This window comes from Guyanagaster necrorhizus (genome assembly GCF_019112545.1).
Source record: "Guyanagaster necrorhizus MCA 3950 unplaced genomic scaffold BT62scaffold_33, whole genome shotgun sequence".
NCBI classification, from domain to species: Eukaryota; Fungi; Basidiomycota; class Agaricomycetes; order Agaricales; family Physalacriaceae; genus Guyanagaster; species Guyanagaster necrorhizus.
Window position 1 is genome coordinate 21,118 of NW_025064912.1, and position 19,331 is coordinate 40,448.

The 19,331-nt window shown below is 44.3% G+C and overlaps 4 protein-coding genes across 4 annotated transcripts; 1 reads left to right on the top strand and 3 right to left on the bottom strand.

Annotated features, from left to right (window-relative positions):
* Positions 1-761: 761 nt before the first annotated feature.
* BT62DRAFT_936516 (uncharacterized protein) lies at positions 762-3,614 on the bottom strand. Its single transcript, XM_043187141.1, has 5 exons — positions 3,472-3,614; positions 3,107-3,420; positions 2,694-3,056; positions 936-2,634; positions 762-873 (listed from the first exon to the last, which is right to left on the bottom strand). Exons 2-4 carry the CDS (start codon positions 3,335-3,337, stop codon positions 937-939), a joined length of 2,292 nt encoding a protein of 763 aa, XP_043035398.1. The 5' UTR covers positions 3,338-3,420; positions 3,472-3,614; the 3' UTR covers positions 762-873; position 936.
* Positions 3,615-3,644: 30 nt separating this feature from the next.
* On the bottom strand, positions 3,645-4,137 carry BT62DRAFT_936517 (uncharacterized protein). The gene has a single exon (XM_043187142.1). It carries the CDS (start codon positions 3,869-3,871, stop codon positions 3,674-3,676), a length of 198 nt encoding a protein of 65 aa, XP_043035399.1. The 5' UTR covers positions 3,872-4,137; the 3' UTR covers positions 3,645-3,673.
* BT62DRAFT_936518 (uncharacterized protein) lies at positions 4,086-5,062 on the top strand. Its single transcript, XM_043187143.1, has 2 exons — positions 4,086-4,438; positions 4,490-5,062. The coding sequence occupies exon 2, from the start codon at positions 4,535-4,537 to the stop codon at positions 4,751-4,753; it is 219 nt and encodes a 72-aa protein (XP_043035400.1). The 5' UTR covers positions 4,086-4,438; positions 4,490-4,534; the 3' UTR covers positions 4,754-5,062.
* Positions 4,560-6,126, bottom strand: BT62DRAFT_1041564 (uncharacterized protein; the record flags this gene model as incomplete). The annotated part of the gene is made up of 7 exons (XM_043178432.1): positions 4,560-4,996; positions 5,062-5,101; positions 5,200-5,218; positions 5,429-5,473; positions 5,509-5,554; positions 5,635-5,782; positions 5,836-6,126. The coding sequence occupies 7 exons, from the start codon at positions 6,124-6,126 to the stop codon at positions 4,878-4,880; spliced, it is 708 nt and encodes a 235-aa protein (XP_043035401.1). The 3' UTR covers positions 4,560-4,877.
* Between the last annotated feature and the right edge of the window lie 13,205 nt (positions 6,127-19,331).

The following is a 19,331-nucleotide window of genomic DNA, read 5'->3' on the forward strand; positions in this document are numbered from 1 at the left end:
CTTGCCGATCTCAATGGGCAGAGAATGCAGCCGCTCGGGACGCGGTAAGTCCTTGTGGGCCCTGTTCAGAGTCGCATGGGCAAACCAAGCTGTTCTTCATAGTTTGAGCTGCGCGTCATACCATCAAATCCCCTACAAATGGGGGCTACGCCTTGTATCCTAGTCAGAAATGGACCAAGAAGGGAACAATACAGATGCTGACATAGCACTTCATCCTGAGTACAGCCTGAAGCAGAAAATTCGGGAAGATTCCAAAGTCGGCTCATACAAATCCCAAATTCTGTGAGTCTCTCCATCTCAATTTTGCGTAAGCTTTCCATTGGTAGAAGCTGCCGCCTTCCGGGCTTATGTATGTCATTTTAATTTCTGAGGAGAGCAGGAGAAACCAAGTGCGTTGCTACTACCTGCAATTGAGCAGGTGAAGCACTGGTCAGTTGTCTAGGCCATGATGCTTAAACTGTGTCCGCTGCCAGTACCCAGTCACATTTCGAGCATGCGACGATGATTCTCGCCGAAAGTGTCCTGATTTTACCAAATGTCTTGCATTGACCTCGTCTTATACAGTGGTTGACGTTGGACCATGATGAAGAAGGCTCCAAGAAATGATGGAGGAGAGTCGCTGTTATGATGGTAGGGATCAACACCATAAGCCTGGATTCTTACTATCATCACGACTTGCTACACACCTTCTCAATTTATAACACAAATGCTTTTTCTGTGTATCAGTTAGCAAGAGCAGGAAGAGTAGCGAAACCAATTTTCATTGGTGCGTGACAAAGCATACATACAGTGGAGAATGCTAATTATATTTTATTGTGAGTATCTTAATGGATGGGATGTGCCATCGGATATGTGCAGTGAACTATGAATGGCCTGATATATACTCAAGGTGAGAAATAGTACTAATCTAGGATGGCCACAAAATATGTACTCACTTCAAATAAGAATGTTCCAACACTGTTTAGTAATGCACAGATGCTCCAGCCTCCGTGCTTCTTCATTGACCATTTCAAACACGGACACTTTCTCAAACTTTTTGTCAGACAGTCTTCGCCCGACGATCCAATGTTGCTTCGGAACCAGTTGGAGAGCCTTTGGATCCATACCAAGCAATGTGTACATGTCTTCAGGTATTGGGAACTTGTGGCGTGCAATGATGTCAAATGTATGTTCTGTTCCAATGGCATCTTTAATGATCAACTCGCCACGTCGATCAACCTCTGCCGCACCTCCCACAGCCAAACCTCCCACAAATACCTTTTCAATGCAGTGCCCTTCACACCAGCTATCATTCGTCTCCTCATCCAGGTCCACACTCATCAAGGAGTAGTTATCCACAGGCAGAGGATTCTGCATAACCTGCGCCCATGACGGTCTCCACTTCGTGCCTGTATCTCCTGGTTCAGGATACTGGAAGAACACCAGACCCCGATTCTCCACATCCATTGCATTCACCAATTCCGTCCATGCATCTTCGAGAGATTCGCTCTCTCGGTATGCCGGTATCATCCTGGGGAGCAGAGGGAATGCCAGTCCCATGACTTTGTCCACAGGATTGGTCGACACCCGGTTCTGCATCTTGGACAAGACATTAAACATCCTGGAGATGAGTGCCGGCTGCAGAAACGGATCATAGACAGCGCTGATGGACCGCAGCTGCTTGTGAAACCTAGTCAGTATCTCAGTATCATAGTTCCCATCCTTGTCTATTGGTTTTGCATGCAGCGGTCCATCAGATGTATCCCCGACAATGATCCTCTGCCTGCCAATCTCCTGTAGTGTCCATGCGCGTCTAAACCAACAGCAATCACTATCCAAGTCGCCCTCCTTCAGAGTTAAAGGCCGCCCCAGCCCACTCAGATAGATCATGACTTCAGCGTTCGCATACACACATCCGATAGTGGGCACATCGATCTTCCACTCTTCTGCACGCAGATCGTCCCTTGGCCCGCCCTCCTGTCTCAAACAGAGGACATCCAACCACGTGTATTCCACTCCCAGATTCAGCATCTCGATGCGGATGAGGTCAAGGCTGGCATCTTTTGGGATCGGTACGGGCCATTCCTTCCCATTGATAGGTGTCCAGACGTCGACGCGATCCTTCGCGTCCATCCACGCATGCGATACCGGCAGAACAATCCGTGTACCACTTGGCCACGGGACCATCCATAGAAACGCGTCGCTGCTCCACCATGGCACCACCCGATTAGCGTATAGATCCCAGACCCGTCGAGGTTCCAATTTCGGGTTGACAATCCGGTTACCGACAAGTGCATTCCGTCGCTTCTCCTGGTCCCGAGCTTCGCGTGTACGTATCTCATCTTGGATGGTGTTCCGGCGTTTGATGCCCCATACCGCGCGGAGACGGCTATATGCAGTGCCAAAGTCATAGTCACTCTTGACGCAGTCTTCGAGAACAGAAGAGAGAGTCGGTATGTCCAGGGTGTATGACGTTCCGAGTGTGGCATTCAGTTCATCCAAGATGCCCTGAACACCGAGAGTAGTGCAGGGTGTGTCAGCAAGGGAGGATGATATAGCAGGTTTTGCCCCAATGTAAGCCCGTTGCAATGGCACTTTGATCGACCATTCGTCTCGGCCCGCCTCAGTATAGGAAGCGAGAAAGGTTCCATAACACTGTGGATGTACAGAAATATGTGTTATACACTTGTGTTCAGTTTGGTTAATTTACTTACCCTCAACATTCTTGCCAGCAAGTGAAATTCATAATCACCAGGACTGGGGAATGCATCGCCAATATGCGTAATATCACCGGCCGGATGGTCGTTAATCATGGCCACAGAAGACCCCAGAATTGATGATTCGGAGAGTCGTTCTGGATGGAAGCTGAAGGACGACTGCGGGATATCCTGCACGATAGGATCGTCATCTTCAGTAGAACTGCTTGCTGGTGTAATATTACCTCTTGGGACTCGGGTGGAGGATGATATTACGGGCTTTCGACCAGTGTAGGATCGTTGTAATGGAACTTTGATCGACGACTGCTGCTGGCCCGTTTCAGTGAAGGCAGAAATGGTGACTACGGGGAAAGTGAGGTCCTGAAAACATGTTAACAGACTCTTCTCTGTTTGTTTGCTAACCGGCTTACCTCCTGGGCCTGAGGGTTTGGGAATACAAAATGAGAATCGCAGCTCAGGAGTTCTGAAGCTGTTTCTGCACTGCTCAAGCCGGGCGGCGAGTGTGTCGTTACCTCCAAGACAGGGCCTTCACCTTCTGCAGTAGAACTGGCATGAGGTATCGCACCTTGAGACTCTGAAGGCGGAATTATGTTGGCATTCTGGTCAGAATCGGATATTGCATCAGGAGATGGAACCTTCATCGATGAATTCGGAAAGACGGAGCGTGAGTGAATCCAAATTGACTTGACACCGCTCAAAAGTAGGCCAATAATTCTCGATAGTACTAATGTCGTCGTACTGAGTACTCCAAACGAAATAGATTAACAATACGTACTATTTCCCAATTTCTAGATTGCAGTCAAAGGATTGCGGAATCAAGGTGTATTTGCAGTGTTGCAACTCGGAGGTTGAATCTATGGGCTGTGCAAAGTATTCGCGTAAACAGCATGCTAGACGCCGTCGGAACCAATAATAGAGAGGATCAGGATTGGTCGATGATGCCTTCAACCATAATCGCTGCTGAACTGTAACCCTCACTAATAATGACATTCCACAGTAAGCCCATATATGAGCGAGGACTTATCATCTATAGTAAGTGTTTTTGTTCCTCGTGGTTGGGCTAAGTCCAGCGCTAATTGAGTTCGTTCTGCGATTGGCCAAGGGCCGTGGGGAGTTTTGCGAGTATGCCATGTGTTCGAGTCTTTTTGGGTGCGCTCTCGTGATGTGGCAGGCATGGCACTACAGTGTCGAGTCAACCTCTTACTTTATGTGCAAGCTGCAAGGATCCTATTTCTGCTCAGTGATCATTTATACCGTCAACCAAAAATCACCGGGGCATCGCACGGGATAAAGGAGCAGATGGTGATATCTTTAATTACCTACATGTGTAAATGTGATGAATCTGACAGCAACTCCGACTAGAGGCTTTCTTCACTGTCGATCTCTTTTGTCATCTTCTTCCTCTTTGTGCCGCCTGTCTTTACTCTTGTATTCTAGTGTCCTCGTGGTACCCGTCACCAATATAATTTCGTACAAGTCACTCTGGAGACTCTTCAAAGATTCATTTCCTCCATCTTCTCTGCTCACACATTTATATCATCCTGCATGTTACAGCCTCTAGGAATACCGATATCTGCAACATGGACATCCTGTCACTCCTTCGCAAAGGATCATGGGTTGCACACCTTTATACTCTTGTGAATCCGACGTAAGGAAAAAATACCGAAATTTTCATTAATGATACAAACCACATCCAAATCGCTGGGCCCTGCAAACGTCTCTTTCCAGTGGTGGTCGACCTTCTGAATAATACGTTCAACAAAAGCTTAGAGAAAGATAAAAGAAAAACATACCATTGAATTTCAAGGGTCACATTACCCTTTGTGTCACTGATCACGATGACGTCCAGGACCAACGTTCTCCTTCGCGAACCTACGCCATCCTCCGACAGCGGTCAGGACCGGTATGAAGCCATCTTTACTGCAGAAAACAACATGCCTTTCTCGATTCCAGTGCTCGAGGTCGTGCTCACGAATATCAATGAACTCGCATCCGTAACGGCACAGGGCGATTTCGATGGAGCTGTCATGATCAGCGCACGCTCATGCGAGGCCTGACACAAGGCGAATGGTGCAGCCAAGAACGGTACGTGTCGCATTCACTTTCTTGAATTTTATTCTCAATTTCAGCGACAGAATGTCCGTTCTATGTCGTCGGGAAGACTACCAGCTCGACATTCTCTCAACGTTTGAAGGAGAGACCGACGGGGCCACGGTGGATCGTGTTATTTGCACCGTCTGCTGCTGAATTCATTCTACCCTTTCTGAACGAAGGGTTCGACGTGGATTTAGTGAATATTGCTGTCATTGGACCAACCACGGATTAGTATCAAAGCAATTCAATACATGAAACATTATAGACAAACCTGGAGCATAGGCATTAACAGTAATACCATAATTACCGACCTAGATCCTATGAGAGTGAACTTGGTTATATTCGTGGTTAATGTCCTTGGGCAAAAACCGGCGCACGTTGCTTGCCAGCGATGTGTCAAATCAAATACATGGGCCATCGCAGAAGTACTATATCAACCAAAATGTGAGGATATTTCCAGTGATTGAGCGCCACCTTTACAAACAAACAAAGAGGACCGGCAGATAACGACGGAGTGGGAAACTAGCTTCTCGGATATCTTGAGGCCATAGTGATGCCAAGGTAATACACTGCGACGGCTCCGAATTTCCCAAGCATCCAGAACAGAACTCAAAATCGCGTTCTCGATACCAACACACCAATCTCGGTGGCTCATCCAGTTACCCGGATTATACTCAACATTCCTAAGAGAGACATCACACCTGCATCCTAAACACACCACCGTGTCCCGTTCGACCCTGTCTGCATCAACCCAGGGCTCGCACCTGAGGAAAAGTTGCCTCCGCTGAGCATCGTCCTGGCTGAACCGATAAAGTGGGCTCTCGAACGTCTTCAGGAAGCTCACTTCGGGACCGTTCTGCGACACCAGGAACGTCTCTTTCTGATATATGCTGAGTTTCCGTGCGCGCGGGCTGTGATAAGATGAGCTCTAGCTTGGACTCGGCGAAGAGGCACTGACCAAGATCCTTGCGATTGCGGTTGGAACGGTAATTCTGCGTGGTCAGCAATCATCATTCGAGCAGGGTAGGGGAATCGCCACCTGCACCTTCCGCGGCCACAGCGGCACAGGCGGCTGGTTTGTCTCGATGGTGCGCTCCAGCCTGAAGGCGATCGTGAGGTAGAAGATGTTTCGGGAACAGGTGCTTGAATCTGAACATTCATGGCTGCTCCATATGCTGGTGCCGTATGATTCGTGAAAGATCTCGAGGAATTCGCAGGGACAAGCTGGCTCGCACCAGATTGGTAAGATGACAAAGCCAGAATATGAATGGTGGCACCAGGACTTGTCTTTGTTGCGCGCCTCAGACCCGCCTCCCCTGTCTTTGTCCTCCCACATGCTTTGGCAAAAATATTGTCAAGTAGACGAGTGCGCAGCACGGGATAACAGCTCATAGAGCAACGTTCTAATCTTCGGGAACGCAATATTCTTTGACTCTCTTTGCGATCATCCGGGAATAGTTTTATCTGTCTCATGAGGAATGCCACCCTCGGTGTTCGTCGGCAGCCGGTGCCAATGGCGGTCAGAATTGGCGTGGTCGGATGTAAAACGAGCACGGTCGACAGAAAGAGAATACTCTCCGCAAGGAAGGTGATTGATGTCTCCGTGAGTTCTCTGTTTGAATAAGGGACGGTGGGAAAATACCAGATGTAGTATGCTCGTTGTCGGGTACAGAGACCGGTTTCGACCCCGAGGACAAGAATAGCATGGTATGGCCATGGATGCACCATGGAAAGTTAGATGCAGTATCGATGTCCATGTCAAACTGCCTACCGCACAATTGAATTGGAGCTGGGAAGATAGTCAAACCTAAACATACTAACTACACGCTTTCTCGCTGGTACTCTCAGCTGTATGGCTGCTGGCAGTCGAGAAGGAAGGTGAGGAAGGTTACATTGTAGTTGGGGTTCAAAAACGAGACATTATATCCTGTAGATCGAACTAGGAATGGCGGTCTCGAAAGGTGTGTGAGTCGGAGAGACCGTTATTCTGTTCACGTGTCCGTGACATGTCGCGTCTATTTGTCCTTTTCTTGACGACATTGGTCAACGTCTCGTCTACCACAGCACCGACAGGAGTTTCCAGGGTGCATATAACTTGAAAGAAGGATATGTTTGTCTTGGGACGACAGAGAGAGCGGAACATCGTTCTGGCAAGCGGCAGAAAATGGCTGACAGCGAGACAATAGACAATTCCTTGGGGCTGAAGATACCTCGCCAAGTCTGAGAAGATGGGTGTGCGAAAGGGAAAGAGCAGGCTCACTGGTTTGATTTCGAGCGAATCCATCTGGAAGGTTCATATAAGGATCGACTCGGTCTCACAAGCATAGACCTTACCCTTCATGACGATAAGATATCCACAAAGCTGAGTAAACTATCGTCTGGCATTGGTGAAATCCCTCGGAGCTGCCGCCATGCGACTGCCGACTTTATTTATTACCACAAATGCGACATGTAAGAGGGAGAGGTTACGCGGTGAACTGTTCATGTCTTCTCCCTATCCACGGTCACAGAGAAGAGAAGAGGCAGAGTAATATCTGAATGTCATAGGGATGGGTCAAGGTCGCAATGAGAAATTTTGCACTCGTAGATGCTGGCCTGTGACTGAATGATAAAATATCCTAGGTGTCTGTACTCAATTGTCATTGTCTCTACAGATGTTTAAGATAAAGCGGCATGGAAGGAAACCTGACACACACCTTCACAGAAGCATGACTCAGACCATTAGCTTCAGAAGCATACCTATCCAAACATTGATAACCTTTGCCCAAAGATGTGTGCCTTTCCAATTTCCCATGAGAACATGGTCATCGATGTGCTATGGGTGCACAGGAGAAAGGCTGTACCTTTGTTCCAATGAGCAATGACATGAAGGGTAGCAGTGCAAACTCAGACTATATAGGCTTGAAGAAAATCAGATAGTCAGTGATCTACTGGAATAAAATGAGTTCAAAATAAAACAGTTGGCACAATGAACATTCTGAGTTGTGATGTTTGTTCAAAGTCATGGTATGTAGAGAAGAAAGTTTGGGCTGAATATATAGTGGTTTACCCAAACTATGTCATCTCTATTAGTATCTTCACCTTCCTTGGCTTCATTATCATTGCTATAATATCCCTACCTTCAATTAAATCACAAGCCATGCAGAAACATTGCTGCAGCGATGTAAAACACATTGTGCTGTGGAGATCCTGGTAGTTGTGTTGCAGGATGACACAAGTACCTGATGTCAACCTTATATAAGCATAGACAGTTTTGTCCTGAGTTGACAGTGAACTGCCTTTAAGCAATTGACCATCATACTCAGCCTGACTGTTATTCACTGCATGATAATAACCTGCCTGCAACAGGTTATGGGCCCCATGTTTTAAGGCCTATTTCATTTTTTTTTTTATCTTTGCATCTTGCTTGTGCCCTGCTATCTCTCTATCAGTCACTTCACTACTGAAATGATATCACCACATACATCATGCCATCCTTCAACACAATCAAAAAGGGCTTTGACAACCTAAATGCCTCCAATTATAGCAAGTGGAAAGAAAACATGTCAGCCCTACTCAAAACTTGCCATGAGTACCTTATCACCATTGGCTATGACTCTGAATCAGAGTTTGCAGACCCTGAGAAGCCAACATACCAGGAGAAGAAGGACTGGAAGGACTGGAAGGAGACTCAGGTATTAGCTGCTGGCATAATCTACCTCTGCCTTGATGAATCCCAGAAGGCTCATATCAAGAGCTGCCTTGACAATCCAGAGAGGATGTAGGACACATTAAAGGCACACCATCAGCAAAGAAAACCAGTGACTTGGTTTGTAGCCTATGATGGCTTCTTAAATCTCAAGAAGGAGACAGAAGAGTCACTTCCAGACCTTGCCAGTTGGAGCACTCAAATCATGAGTCATATCCATGCTCTGTGCCCTGCTCATTTTGGCCTTCAGCAGTTAGAAGAAGAGCTTCTTGTTATAGCCCTGATTTATACACTCTCTTAGCCTGAATTTGGAAATTTCATCACATCACTATTTCTTTTCTCTGATAAGCTCACTCTTGAAGGACTCTGCACTGCATTTCACAATGAAGAAAACAATCAGAAGCTGCATGCTGATGACCCAGCAGTCTCTGTTGCTCTTAAAGCCACACCTTTCCATTCAGCCATGAATCCAGCCACTAATGCCACTGCAAAATGTGGATAGTGCCTTCATGAAAATCCTGCAGAGAAAGAGTGTATAACCAAGAAGCTCTCACTTAAACAGGACCATGAATATGCTGCTGACCATACTGCTGGAAAGCATTGTCACAAGGGGGCTGGAAAGAAGGATTCAGAAGCTGCTAACTCTGCTGAGACAAAGAAGGAGACTGCTAGCCAAGCAAGTACTGATTTATCATCATCTGCCATGTCTCATTGAAATACTGATACAGGTGCTTCTCATTATATGACCTCTCACCAACAATGGTTCTGACTCTATGCTCCACATGTCATTCCTATTTGTCTTGCAGACAATTCAGTCATCTATTCAGCAGAGATTGGGTCAGTAGTATTAGAGCCAGAGATTCAGGGAAAGAAAGGCTCAGTGGTGAAACTTTTTGACACACTACATGTACCAGCATTGAAAAGTAATCTCCTATCACTCTATCATCTCACATGGGAAAAGGGATTCAAGATCTCAATTGCTGGATCAGATGTCACTTTCAGCCAGAGTGAAAAGGTTTGATTCACTGCAACTGTAAATAAGAGCAATATTGGCTATGTCAATGCTACCATATATTCATTCTCAAAATCAGCCACTATCATTGCAAACTCAAACTCCACAAGTATCTGCTGGATGGACAATACACTTTGGCATAGATGTTGCTATCATCAAAACATGGACACTATACAGCACATGCACACAAAGCAGCTAGTAACTGGAATGAAGTGAGAGTCAGATCCCTCAACTGATCCTATCTGCACACTATGTCTTGCTGGCAAACAGCATTGCCACAATATTTCTCATGGCCCCCTCAGAGTGGAAGAAACATTTTTTTGAGTGAGTATACAGTGATATCAAAGGTCCAATGCCTGTTGCAACTCCAGAGGGCTATCACTACTGGATAACATTCATCTGCAGTACATCTGACACTTGGGCTGTCACACCTCTGAAGTATAAAAGTGATGCCTTTAATGCCTTTAAGCAGTTCAAAGCATATACAGAAAATATCCATTTAAGACTTGAAATCATTGAGTTTCAAGAAGACAAAGGTGGTGAATATATGAGAAAGGAGTTTATTGACTTCTGTGCTAAGCATGGGATCAAAAGATGACACACTGAACCTGATGAACCATACCAGAATAGCACAGCAGAATGAGCTAATCACATGATTGCAGAGGCCATCACTACTATGCTAAATGAGTCACATCTCCCACTATCATTTTGAAACCTTGCTCTCTGAGTATTCATCTATGTCTGAAATCACATCCCCACAGATCCTCTTCTGAACACCACACCCTTTACAGAATAGGACTCAAATCATTGAAAACCAGATATATCTCACTTTTGTGTGTTTGGATGCCTTGCATATATGCTAGTACAAAGAAAAAGACATTGAGCATTAGAGTCACATACTCAAAAATATATCTTTGTTGGGTATCCAGAGGAAATAAAAGGCTGGCTATTCTGTAACTCTTCGATGAAGTGGTTTATCACCTCCAGCCATGCTGTATTTAATGAGCATGTATTTCCTGAAAACTACAGAAATATTATAAATCCCCTCAGTGATGATACACCTTCCACAAATAGACATAACAGCACAGATACTGCTATATCTGATGCAATGATGCCTCATCAAGAGAGAGAGGACATATCTACTGATAAGCCATCTCTACCATCTGAGCAACTCTCATCATCATCATTCTCACTATCTAAGTCAGCTCCATTCACTCTACCAGATATGCAAACACCTTCAAGATCATCTCTTACTCCACTATCAAGTCTTTCAATATCTCCTACATCCTCTTCACCACTCTCATGTCTTTGAGCATACTTTGAGCCACAATATGACTCCAAAGGCCTTATAATTCCATCTCCAAACACTGGACATGGTTTTCACTATAAACATTCTGGCACTAATGTGATGAACTCATCAGACTCAGATGAACCTGTCTCTGATTCCACTGATAAAACCACTGCTGAGCCAGAGCTTACTGAGACAGATGTTGTTGCAGAAATGACTTTTGTATTGCATGGTGATAACTATATCACATATACAGAAGCTCTTGAGCTCACATTTCAGGCAGCAGTAGAGATGCCAAACCAAGCATCTGCATCCAACAATGAGCCAAAGACACTTGCAGAGGTGATGACTCAGCTAGAAGAGGAAAGTGAAAAATAGTATGAGGCAGCTCAGTAGGAATTGAATGCACTGCAGGAAAGTGGCACCTTTGAGCTTGTGAAGCTCCCTCCAGGATGAAAGGCTATAGGTGGAAAATGGGTCTTCAAAGTGAAGCATAACCCTGATGGATCCATTGAACACTACAAGGCACACTATGTTGCAAAAGAATACTCACAGCAGCCAGGTTTTGACTACACTAAAACCTTCTCTCCTACTCTAAAATAGGCAGCCATCCAAACAGTCCTCACCATTACTGCACTTGAGGACCTGGAGCTCTAGAGTGTGGATATCTCATCAGCATTTCTGAATGGTGATCTGAAAGAAGAGGTATACCTTCAACAACTAGAGAGATTCAAGACAAAGGACAAAAGCTGGGTGCTTCATCTCTTCAAGTCCATCTATGGACTGAAGCAGGCTGAGCATAAATGGCACAAAAAGCTCCACAGTGCTATGACTAAGATGGGCTTTGACAGAGTATGTTGTGAACACAGTGTATGAGTGTACAAGAGAGATGATGCTCAAATTATCATCTCTGTGTTTGTCAATGATGTAACAATTGCCACAAAGTCCATGGAGTCTGCATGATATATTGTCAATGACTTCAAGAAGCATTTCAAACTTCATAATCTAGGTCCAACTTCATTCCTCCTCAGTGTTTGTTAGACCTAAGCATCATGTAGACTAATTACACATGATAAACAGAAGTCACCTTGCACTTTGGGTGATCAACTGAGTTCACTGATATATAATCAGAGCAGTGTGTCACAAGGCCTTAGAGTTGGGCTCAAGGATAGAATGGTATGTGAATAAACTTTAGCTTGAAGCTGGGAATTACCAGTGAGAGCAAGCATTCTTAAGTACTGTACACTGTCTGCTAATAACAAGACTACTTATTGTATCATTCTGAGTCCTTTGTACTCATTGTCCTTGGGTGTCACTATCATACATAAAAGGTTGATTATGCATTGTCAGTAACACTGTTGCATCGAAAGACAATGACTGACTTGACTAGTTGTACTGACTAAGCCTTATCTCATGATCTTAAGCACTTGTCTTTAGCTTCATGACTAAGCATAAATAGGGGTTAATCATGAAAGAGAATAAGAAAATGATGAAAAATCATAACATTACCCCCTCCTTAAGACCATCATCCTGATGGCTTAATTTAGGGATAATTTATAGTCATGTATTGCATCTGCTGCATCCATTTGTTTCTCATTTACCCACTGGTTGGATTCCAGTCCATATCTCTTCCAGCTGACAAGGTAGTCTACTATTGTCATTGTTCCTCTGCCCTTTGCCTTGACTTTTCATAATTTATAGCTTAATATTTGATTGATTTCATAGTGCTCCTTATCATTGATCAAGTTAGGTGGAGGTGCAGGTGGGCATTCTTGATTGAGGAATGCTGGAGTGATATATGGGGTCAGGAGTGATTCATTGAATATGTCATGAACCTTCCAGAAGATCAGAAAATGAAGTTTATACACTGAGGCTCCAATCTGTGAGAGAATTGGGAAGGGTTCTGTGTGCTTGTTGGACAGTTTTCATTTAGGGCAAGGAAGGTGAAGGTTTGTGGTATCCAACCATACTTTATTGCTGACCAAATAAGAGTGTGTGAGTCAGTGATGTTTATCATACTATGCTTTCATAGAGATAGTGACCTTTTCTAAGACTGCTTTTGTTTTGCTGTGAATTTTTTCCATGGTGACAGAAAAGTCAGAAGAGGCAGGAGTGGAGGTATGCCCTTGTTCAGTGTGAGTGACATTTGGGTGTCATCTATAGTTAATGAAAAATAGGGTCTTCCCAGTTGCAGAATGGATGTGATTATTATATTAGAATGCTGCCAATGTGAGCCATTCTATCCAGTCATTCTGGTGGTAATTGATAAATAGGTGAAGGTATTTCTCCACCTCCTGATTGATGCACTCTGTTTGACCATCAGTTTGGGGATGGTAGACTGTAGAAGCATTGCATTTTATATTGAGGAGCTGGTATAAGTTGTCTAAGAATTTGGAGACAAATTGAGACTCTCTATCAGAAATTACCACCTGTGGCATGTCATACTTGCTGTAGACCTCATTGCATAAGATCTTTGCCCACTCCTCTGAGGTTAATTCTGTTGAGCAGGCAATCAGAATGATTGTCTTTGAGAATTGATTGACTATGACAATGATAGCATCATAGCCATTGCATTCTGGCAATCTGGTTGCTATGTCTACCAAAATGTAGATCCATGTGGACATTGGTATTTTATTTGGGTGTAAGAGTGCTGGTTATAGCTGAGTGGAAGACTTGCTATACTAGCAAGTTTCACATGCTTTAATGTACTGGGTGATGTCATTGCCCATTTTGGGCCACTAGTACTCCTGCAGGACTAATTCTTTTGTTTTAGAAATGCCAGAGTGTCCTGCTGTGGCATGGTCATGGTATATGATGATTATCTCACCCTATAAGGCTTGGTCACATGGGATATATATCTGGCTATTATACTAAATTAACCCCTCTTCTTTTGTCATCCTTGCTCATAGTTCAGAGATGGAGCCACACATTAGTCCTATTTGCTAGCATCTCTTGTTAGACTCTTGATCCTCTCATGGATCTCTTCCTCAGTTGACATGATCATTGCTCTAAAGTGTTTGGGGTGAATTAATATAACCCCTTCATTGTTATGTTCCTCTTAGTTGTGGTTGGTCTGTTGACTCAACAAGTTGGCCTTCTTGTTGGTGGTTCCTGCCTTATGATGCAGAGTGTATTGGTACTGGCTGAGTTGGGTGACCCATTATGCTTGTTGTTGGTTGAGTTTCTGGGGCTGACAAAAGTATCAAAGGTTTTGGTGATCTGTCCAGATTTCAAAAACCTGAATGGCTCTGATCAGGTAATGCTGCCATTCCTCTAAGGCTAACATTATCACCAATAACTCTTTATTATAGATCTTGTAATTCCTTTCAGCAACTATTAGAGCTTTTGACAAGAAGGCTACTTGCCTCCACTTCCCTTCTTGTTCCTGAGAAAGCATAGTGCCAATGGCTCTCTCACTAGAGTCAGCTTTGACTCAGAATTTCCCTTTCTGTGTCAGAATTGTGAGAACAACATCCTCTGTGAGTCACTTTTTTAGTTTTTCGAAGGCCATTTGCTGAGAGAGTCCTCACATCTACAGAGCATTCCCAGTTAATTGAGTCATTGGTCATACAATCTTGCTATGGTCTCAAATAAACTGGTGGTAGAAGTTTGTGAATCTGAGGAATGATTGTAATTTCTTTTTCTTCATTGGCTCTGGCCATTCTATCACTCTGGCCACCTTGATTGGATTCATGCGAATGCTTCCTTCACTGATTATTACTCTGAGGTATTCGGTCTGTAATATCTTGAATTCACACTTCTCTGCCTTGAGGAAAAGTTTGTGCTTCCTCATTAGCACCAGGATCTGTCACACTAAGCTTCAGTGCTCCTCTTTGGTTTTGGACATTATCAGAATGTCATCCAGATAAATGGTAACCTTCCCAGTGGTGATGAGATCCTTGAATATGTCATTCATCATCCATTGGAATGTTGCCAGTGTGTTAGTTAATCCAAAGAACATAATTGTGGGTTCAAAGAGCCTTTGGTTCATCCTGAAGGCTGCCTTCCACTTGTCTCCCTCCTTGATTCAGACATTATTATATCTCCACTGAATGTCAAGTTTGGTGTAATATTTGGCACCCTGGAGTTTATCCATTAACTCTGAGATTAAGAGCAAGGGATATTAGTTTTTGATGGTCATCTCATTAAGTTTCCAGTAATCTTAGACTGGGCAGAGCTTTCCATCTTTCTTTTTGATGAAGAAGAAAGGGGATGCTATGGGCAATTTGGAAGGTCAAATCCTTCCACTCAACAGGTTTTCATTGAGGAACTCGTTGAGTTTCTGCTGTTCATTGTTTTTAAGAGAATAGGTTTTACAGTCTAAGTTTGCATTGGCATTTGACATGAGTTTGATCACATGATCCTAGGGCTTGGGCTGGAGAAGCTTGTTGAAGCTTTCCTTTTTGAAGAGGTCCTTAAAGTCTCTTGCCCATTTTGGAACTATCTCCTTGAACATCTTCTCTTTCTTCTGCTCATGAGCTTTAGCTGTCAGATCATTGGCATGGTGTATTGCCTGAATACAGATTTCCTCCTGTATGTCAATGGCAAGAATGGTATCACCATCCTCCATCTCTTCATCCCATCTGTCCTCTGGGTTCTCATCTGGTAGTTCAAATGGAAGCTTTCAGCATTTACATTGGGCAAAGGTAATTTTGCCAGTCTTTCAATTGATCAGAGGGTTGTGTCTGATCAGCCAGTCATGTCCAAGGAAGACTTCTTTGGATCTGAGGTCTGTTATGGCCAGATTGATCCATTCAGAATAGTCTCTGATTTTTATCCTGAGCTTGACAAACTCAGTAATTGATCCAGCTTGGTTTTTTGTTCTGTCTGCATTGTATACAGGGATCAGGGCCATGGTGGATCAGGTTGGGAGTTTGTGCTTGGTGACAAAAGCATGATTGATAGAGCTGCTAGTACATCTGCTATCTATCAGGATGGTGATAGAATGATTAGCTCAGTTTGTAAAGGTTTCAATCTGGGCTTTAACCATCAGATCTCTCCCCATGGTCCTGGTTCTCCAAACAAAGCATTTGGGTCTGTGAAATTCATCAAGCCACTCCAGGGCTTGGCATCTTTCTGCTTTTCTGAGTCCTTTGATCATTTCATCAATAACTTCTTTGGTTCATGCCTTATGTACTCAGTTTTTGAGTATGGCCTTTGCTGCTTCCTCTGTAGATGCTTCTTTGATGGCATGCCAGATTCACTCAGTGTCAAATGGTTTGAGCCAAGTTTTGGGGGCCTCTCCCTCTGTTCAGCCCATAGGCATTTGAGTTTTAGACTTCTTTTGTGATTCTTAGGTGTGTGAAATATGAATTGATTGGAGTATATCTGAATATATGCATAAGTTAGGCATATGTGTAACTACAGAGGGAGTATTAGTCCACCCAGCAGCTACTGTTTGCACACCATCAAGTTCTTTGGCCAGTCTAATAGAATTGCTCACTGACTGGCTCCATCTTTTACTTCCTCAACCTTTGTCTCTGATCTGAGTTCTTCCTCCTCCTTTTAGAGTTTGGCAATCTGCACCCATATGTCTTCCTGAGTGTGCTTCTTCTTTGGGCAATCCTTTATCATATGGTCCTTCTGCCTGCAGTTGAAGTATTTGCCTTCCTTCTTCATTCAGTCTATATCCATGAGCTTCCCTGCCCCCATGTATATAGTTTCAGTTCCCATCTTCTGTGTGCTATATGATGGTGAAGTCATTGAGGATCCCTGTGATTTTCTGACAGTTGTCCCTGATGGTTTATTTGGGGTTGGCAGAGTTGGTTTCTTTGAGTAATCTTGCAGGGTCAACTGTTCCACTTTCTGCCTTTGTTGCTCCTTGTACATCTTGATGATCCTTTCTTTCCACTCATTGTATCTGGCCAGTATCAAGGCTTTGATGCTGATCACTGAGATCATCATAATGTATGAGAAGGAAACTCCTCACTTGAGGGCTTCAACTATCCTTCCATCATTCATGATGTCTTCTCAGATACTGGCAAGCTTCACAAGCCTTTCTAACTCATCAAAGTAGTCAGTTGCTGTCTTATCACCTATCTTGTACTCTTTGATCTTCTGTTTGTGTACTTCTTATACCACTGGATCAATGAATTTATTATGGAGCATCTGCTTAAAAACAGGCTATGAGAGATATCAGTAGTGCTCCCAAGTCATTGATTAGAAGTTCAGAGAGATGAGAATCCATCAGATCTTTGCCTTCTCTTTGAGGTAGAAGGCAGCAAAGACTACTTTGTTCATGTCCATTCTGAGGTATCTGATATATATCTTGAAGTACTGCTTGCAGTCAATGAGGAAGCAATTGATGTCATCAGAGGTCTCTTTAAAGGGTTGGGGCTTTCAGAGTAGGTTGGGTTGGCAGTTTAGAACTGCAGCATTCTCAGAAAGTGGGCCTATTAGGTTAGACCATTCAGAGAAGAGGGGTCTTTGCCATTCATTTGGTGGTCTGAGGAATGAGTGAAGGGAGTTGTCATCTGTGACCAGACTCCCTTGGGGTGCTTTTTCCTTTCAGACAATTACCCTATCTCTGATAGTGAATCCTAATCAGACTGCTTTGGAGTCATTTTGAATCAGTTCCTTTCCTCCTCCACTTCTTGTGGCCTCATCAGATGGTGGCTGTCCAGCAAAAGGTTGCTGCATCAGTTGTCACCAGAGATTTTGATATGGGTCCCAGAATTGTGGTCAGCTCTGTGTAAGCTGAGATGCTGTACTCTGAATAGCAGAGGTAGTGAAGGTGATCTGAGAGAAGATGATACTTCAGATTGATGAGGCTGTATATAAGGCCCATTGTGATGTGATAGGCAGCAACTATAGCATTGGTTGGATTTTAGTCAGAAACTGATATTCAGGCATCTGACAGACCTGATCCTCTAGGTGATTCTTGTTGTATTGTTTGGTGGCATAATCGGTGGTGGCATGCCTTAGGATTTCTGTCTGTTCATCAGGTTCTGCATGAATATATAAATTTCCAAGTTGCAATGCCAACCAGTTGGTGTTGCACTATAAGAATGTTATCTTCTCTTTGTACAGCTTTTGGTACTCCTTTGTTCATGCTCTGTTTATTTCTTCCTCCAGTACTTCTTCATCTATATCTTCTGAATAAAAATATTGAACCTTCCTGCTGCCATGTGAAAGACCACTGCTTTCAGTGTCTTTGACCTGGCTGTCCTTGTCTCCTCCTTCCTTGAGGAGAGAATCAGCAGGCAGATCAAAGAAACTCCCCTTATCCCCTAGTGGTTGGGCTGTTCTCATTGATCCACTGCTTTGGCTGAGTGCTGGGCCCAGTGGTAGAGCCTGAGAAATCTGAGACATTGAAATAGGAGGCCATAGGCTGACTTCTGATGCTTGAGTCATAGTGATTTCCTCCTGCTGCTCTTGCTGCCTCCACTTGCTTGCAATAGAGATGGACATTTTCCCAGTATTGGTCATCAAGGAGCTGTCCAACCACTCAGCTCCTGAGAAATCTCTGAAGGGCATGGATGAGGATATGGGCATTGGCAGGTACTCATAGTCTATAGTGTCTGAGGGTGGACTCATCATCTTTGAAGATGGTGTTGATACTGGAAGTTCATCAGGGAGGGGGATACTGGAGAGTTGGAAAGTATGAGACAGGTCTTGGGATATTATTCTGAGCTGGAAGAGGGACTCCAGGGCTTCTTGCTCAGGCTTGGTTGGCAGTGAGGACTTCTGTGTCAGCTCAGTGTTCTGAGGTCCACAGATTAGATTCAGTGGTGCTGAATTCTCTGAATACCAGGGTTGAGAGAGATTGATGGGATCAGTTGGCCCATACTGGCACAAGTACCATCATGAGCTCTCCACAGAGTCTGTATCAGTTGGAGGCATTGGCTCTTTTAAGCCTCTCTCTCTCTGCATTTCTCTGTGACTCTGTGAGTCACTGGCTGTGCTCAGTGGCCTTTCTCCTTCTTTGCTCTGCTTCAAGGAGACACTCCTCCAGTCTGCTAAGAACCAGAGGAGGGGGGTCTCTTTGCCTCTGCTCCTCTTGTCAGAGGGCTTCATCATAATTGAATGGGATGTTAAAGTCTCAGGCAGGGAATAGTCAATGTATGATTTCATTTTGATTTTCTTGGATCTGTTCCTTGTCATTGAGTCAGTCCAAGGGCACCCTCCCTATTCCTGCACTAGTTCCCAGTGAAGGTTGGATTATGGGAGAGGAGTTGTGAGACTGGATATGACAGGGTCTTGAAGCCATCCAAGTGGCATTGAGAGAATCCCAGACATGGTCAGCAATCCCATGAGTTCAGGAGGCAGTAGAAAGAGAGGGTGACTGTCAGAAGAAATCTTCCAAGAGTCCCTCATCTTCATGATTGGAGATGGCATCTGATATAAATATTCTATGGTTTCATGGGATCCAATGGTGCTCTGATCTGGGTCAAGGGGAGCACTGCTCTCCCTCTTCTTCTTGACCATCCCTCTGATACATGCTGCTAGGTCCAGCTTCTGATAAGGGGCTGCCTGGGGGCTGGTAGGTTGTTCTTCTGGATTCAGGGATATCATGTAATAGGAGGTCTAGGGTTATGTTGCATAACATATGTT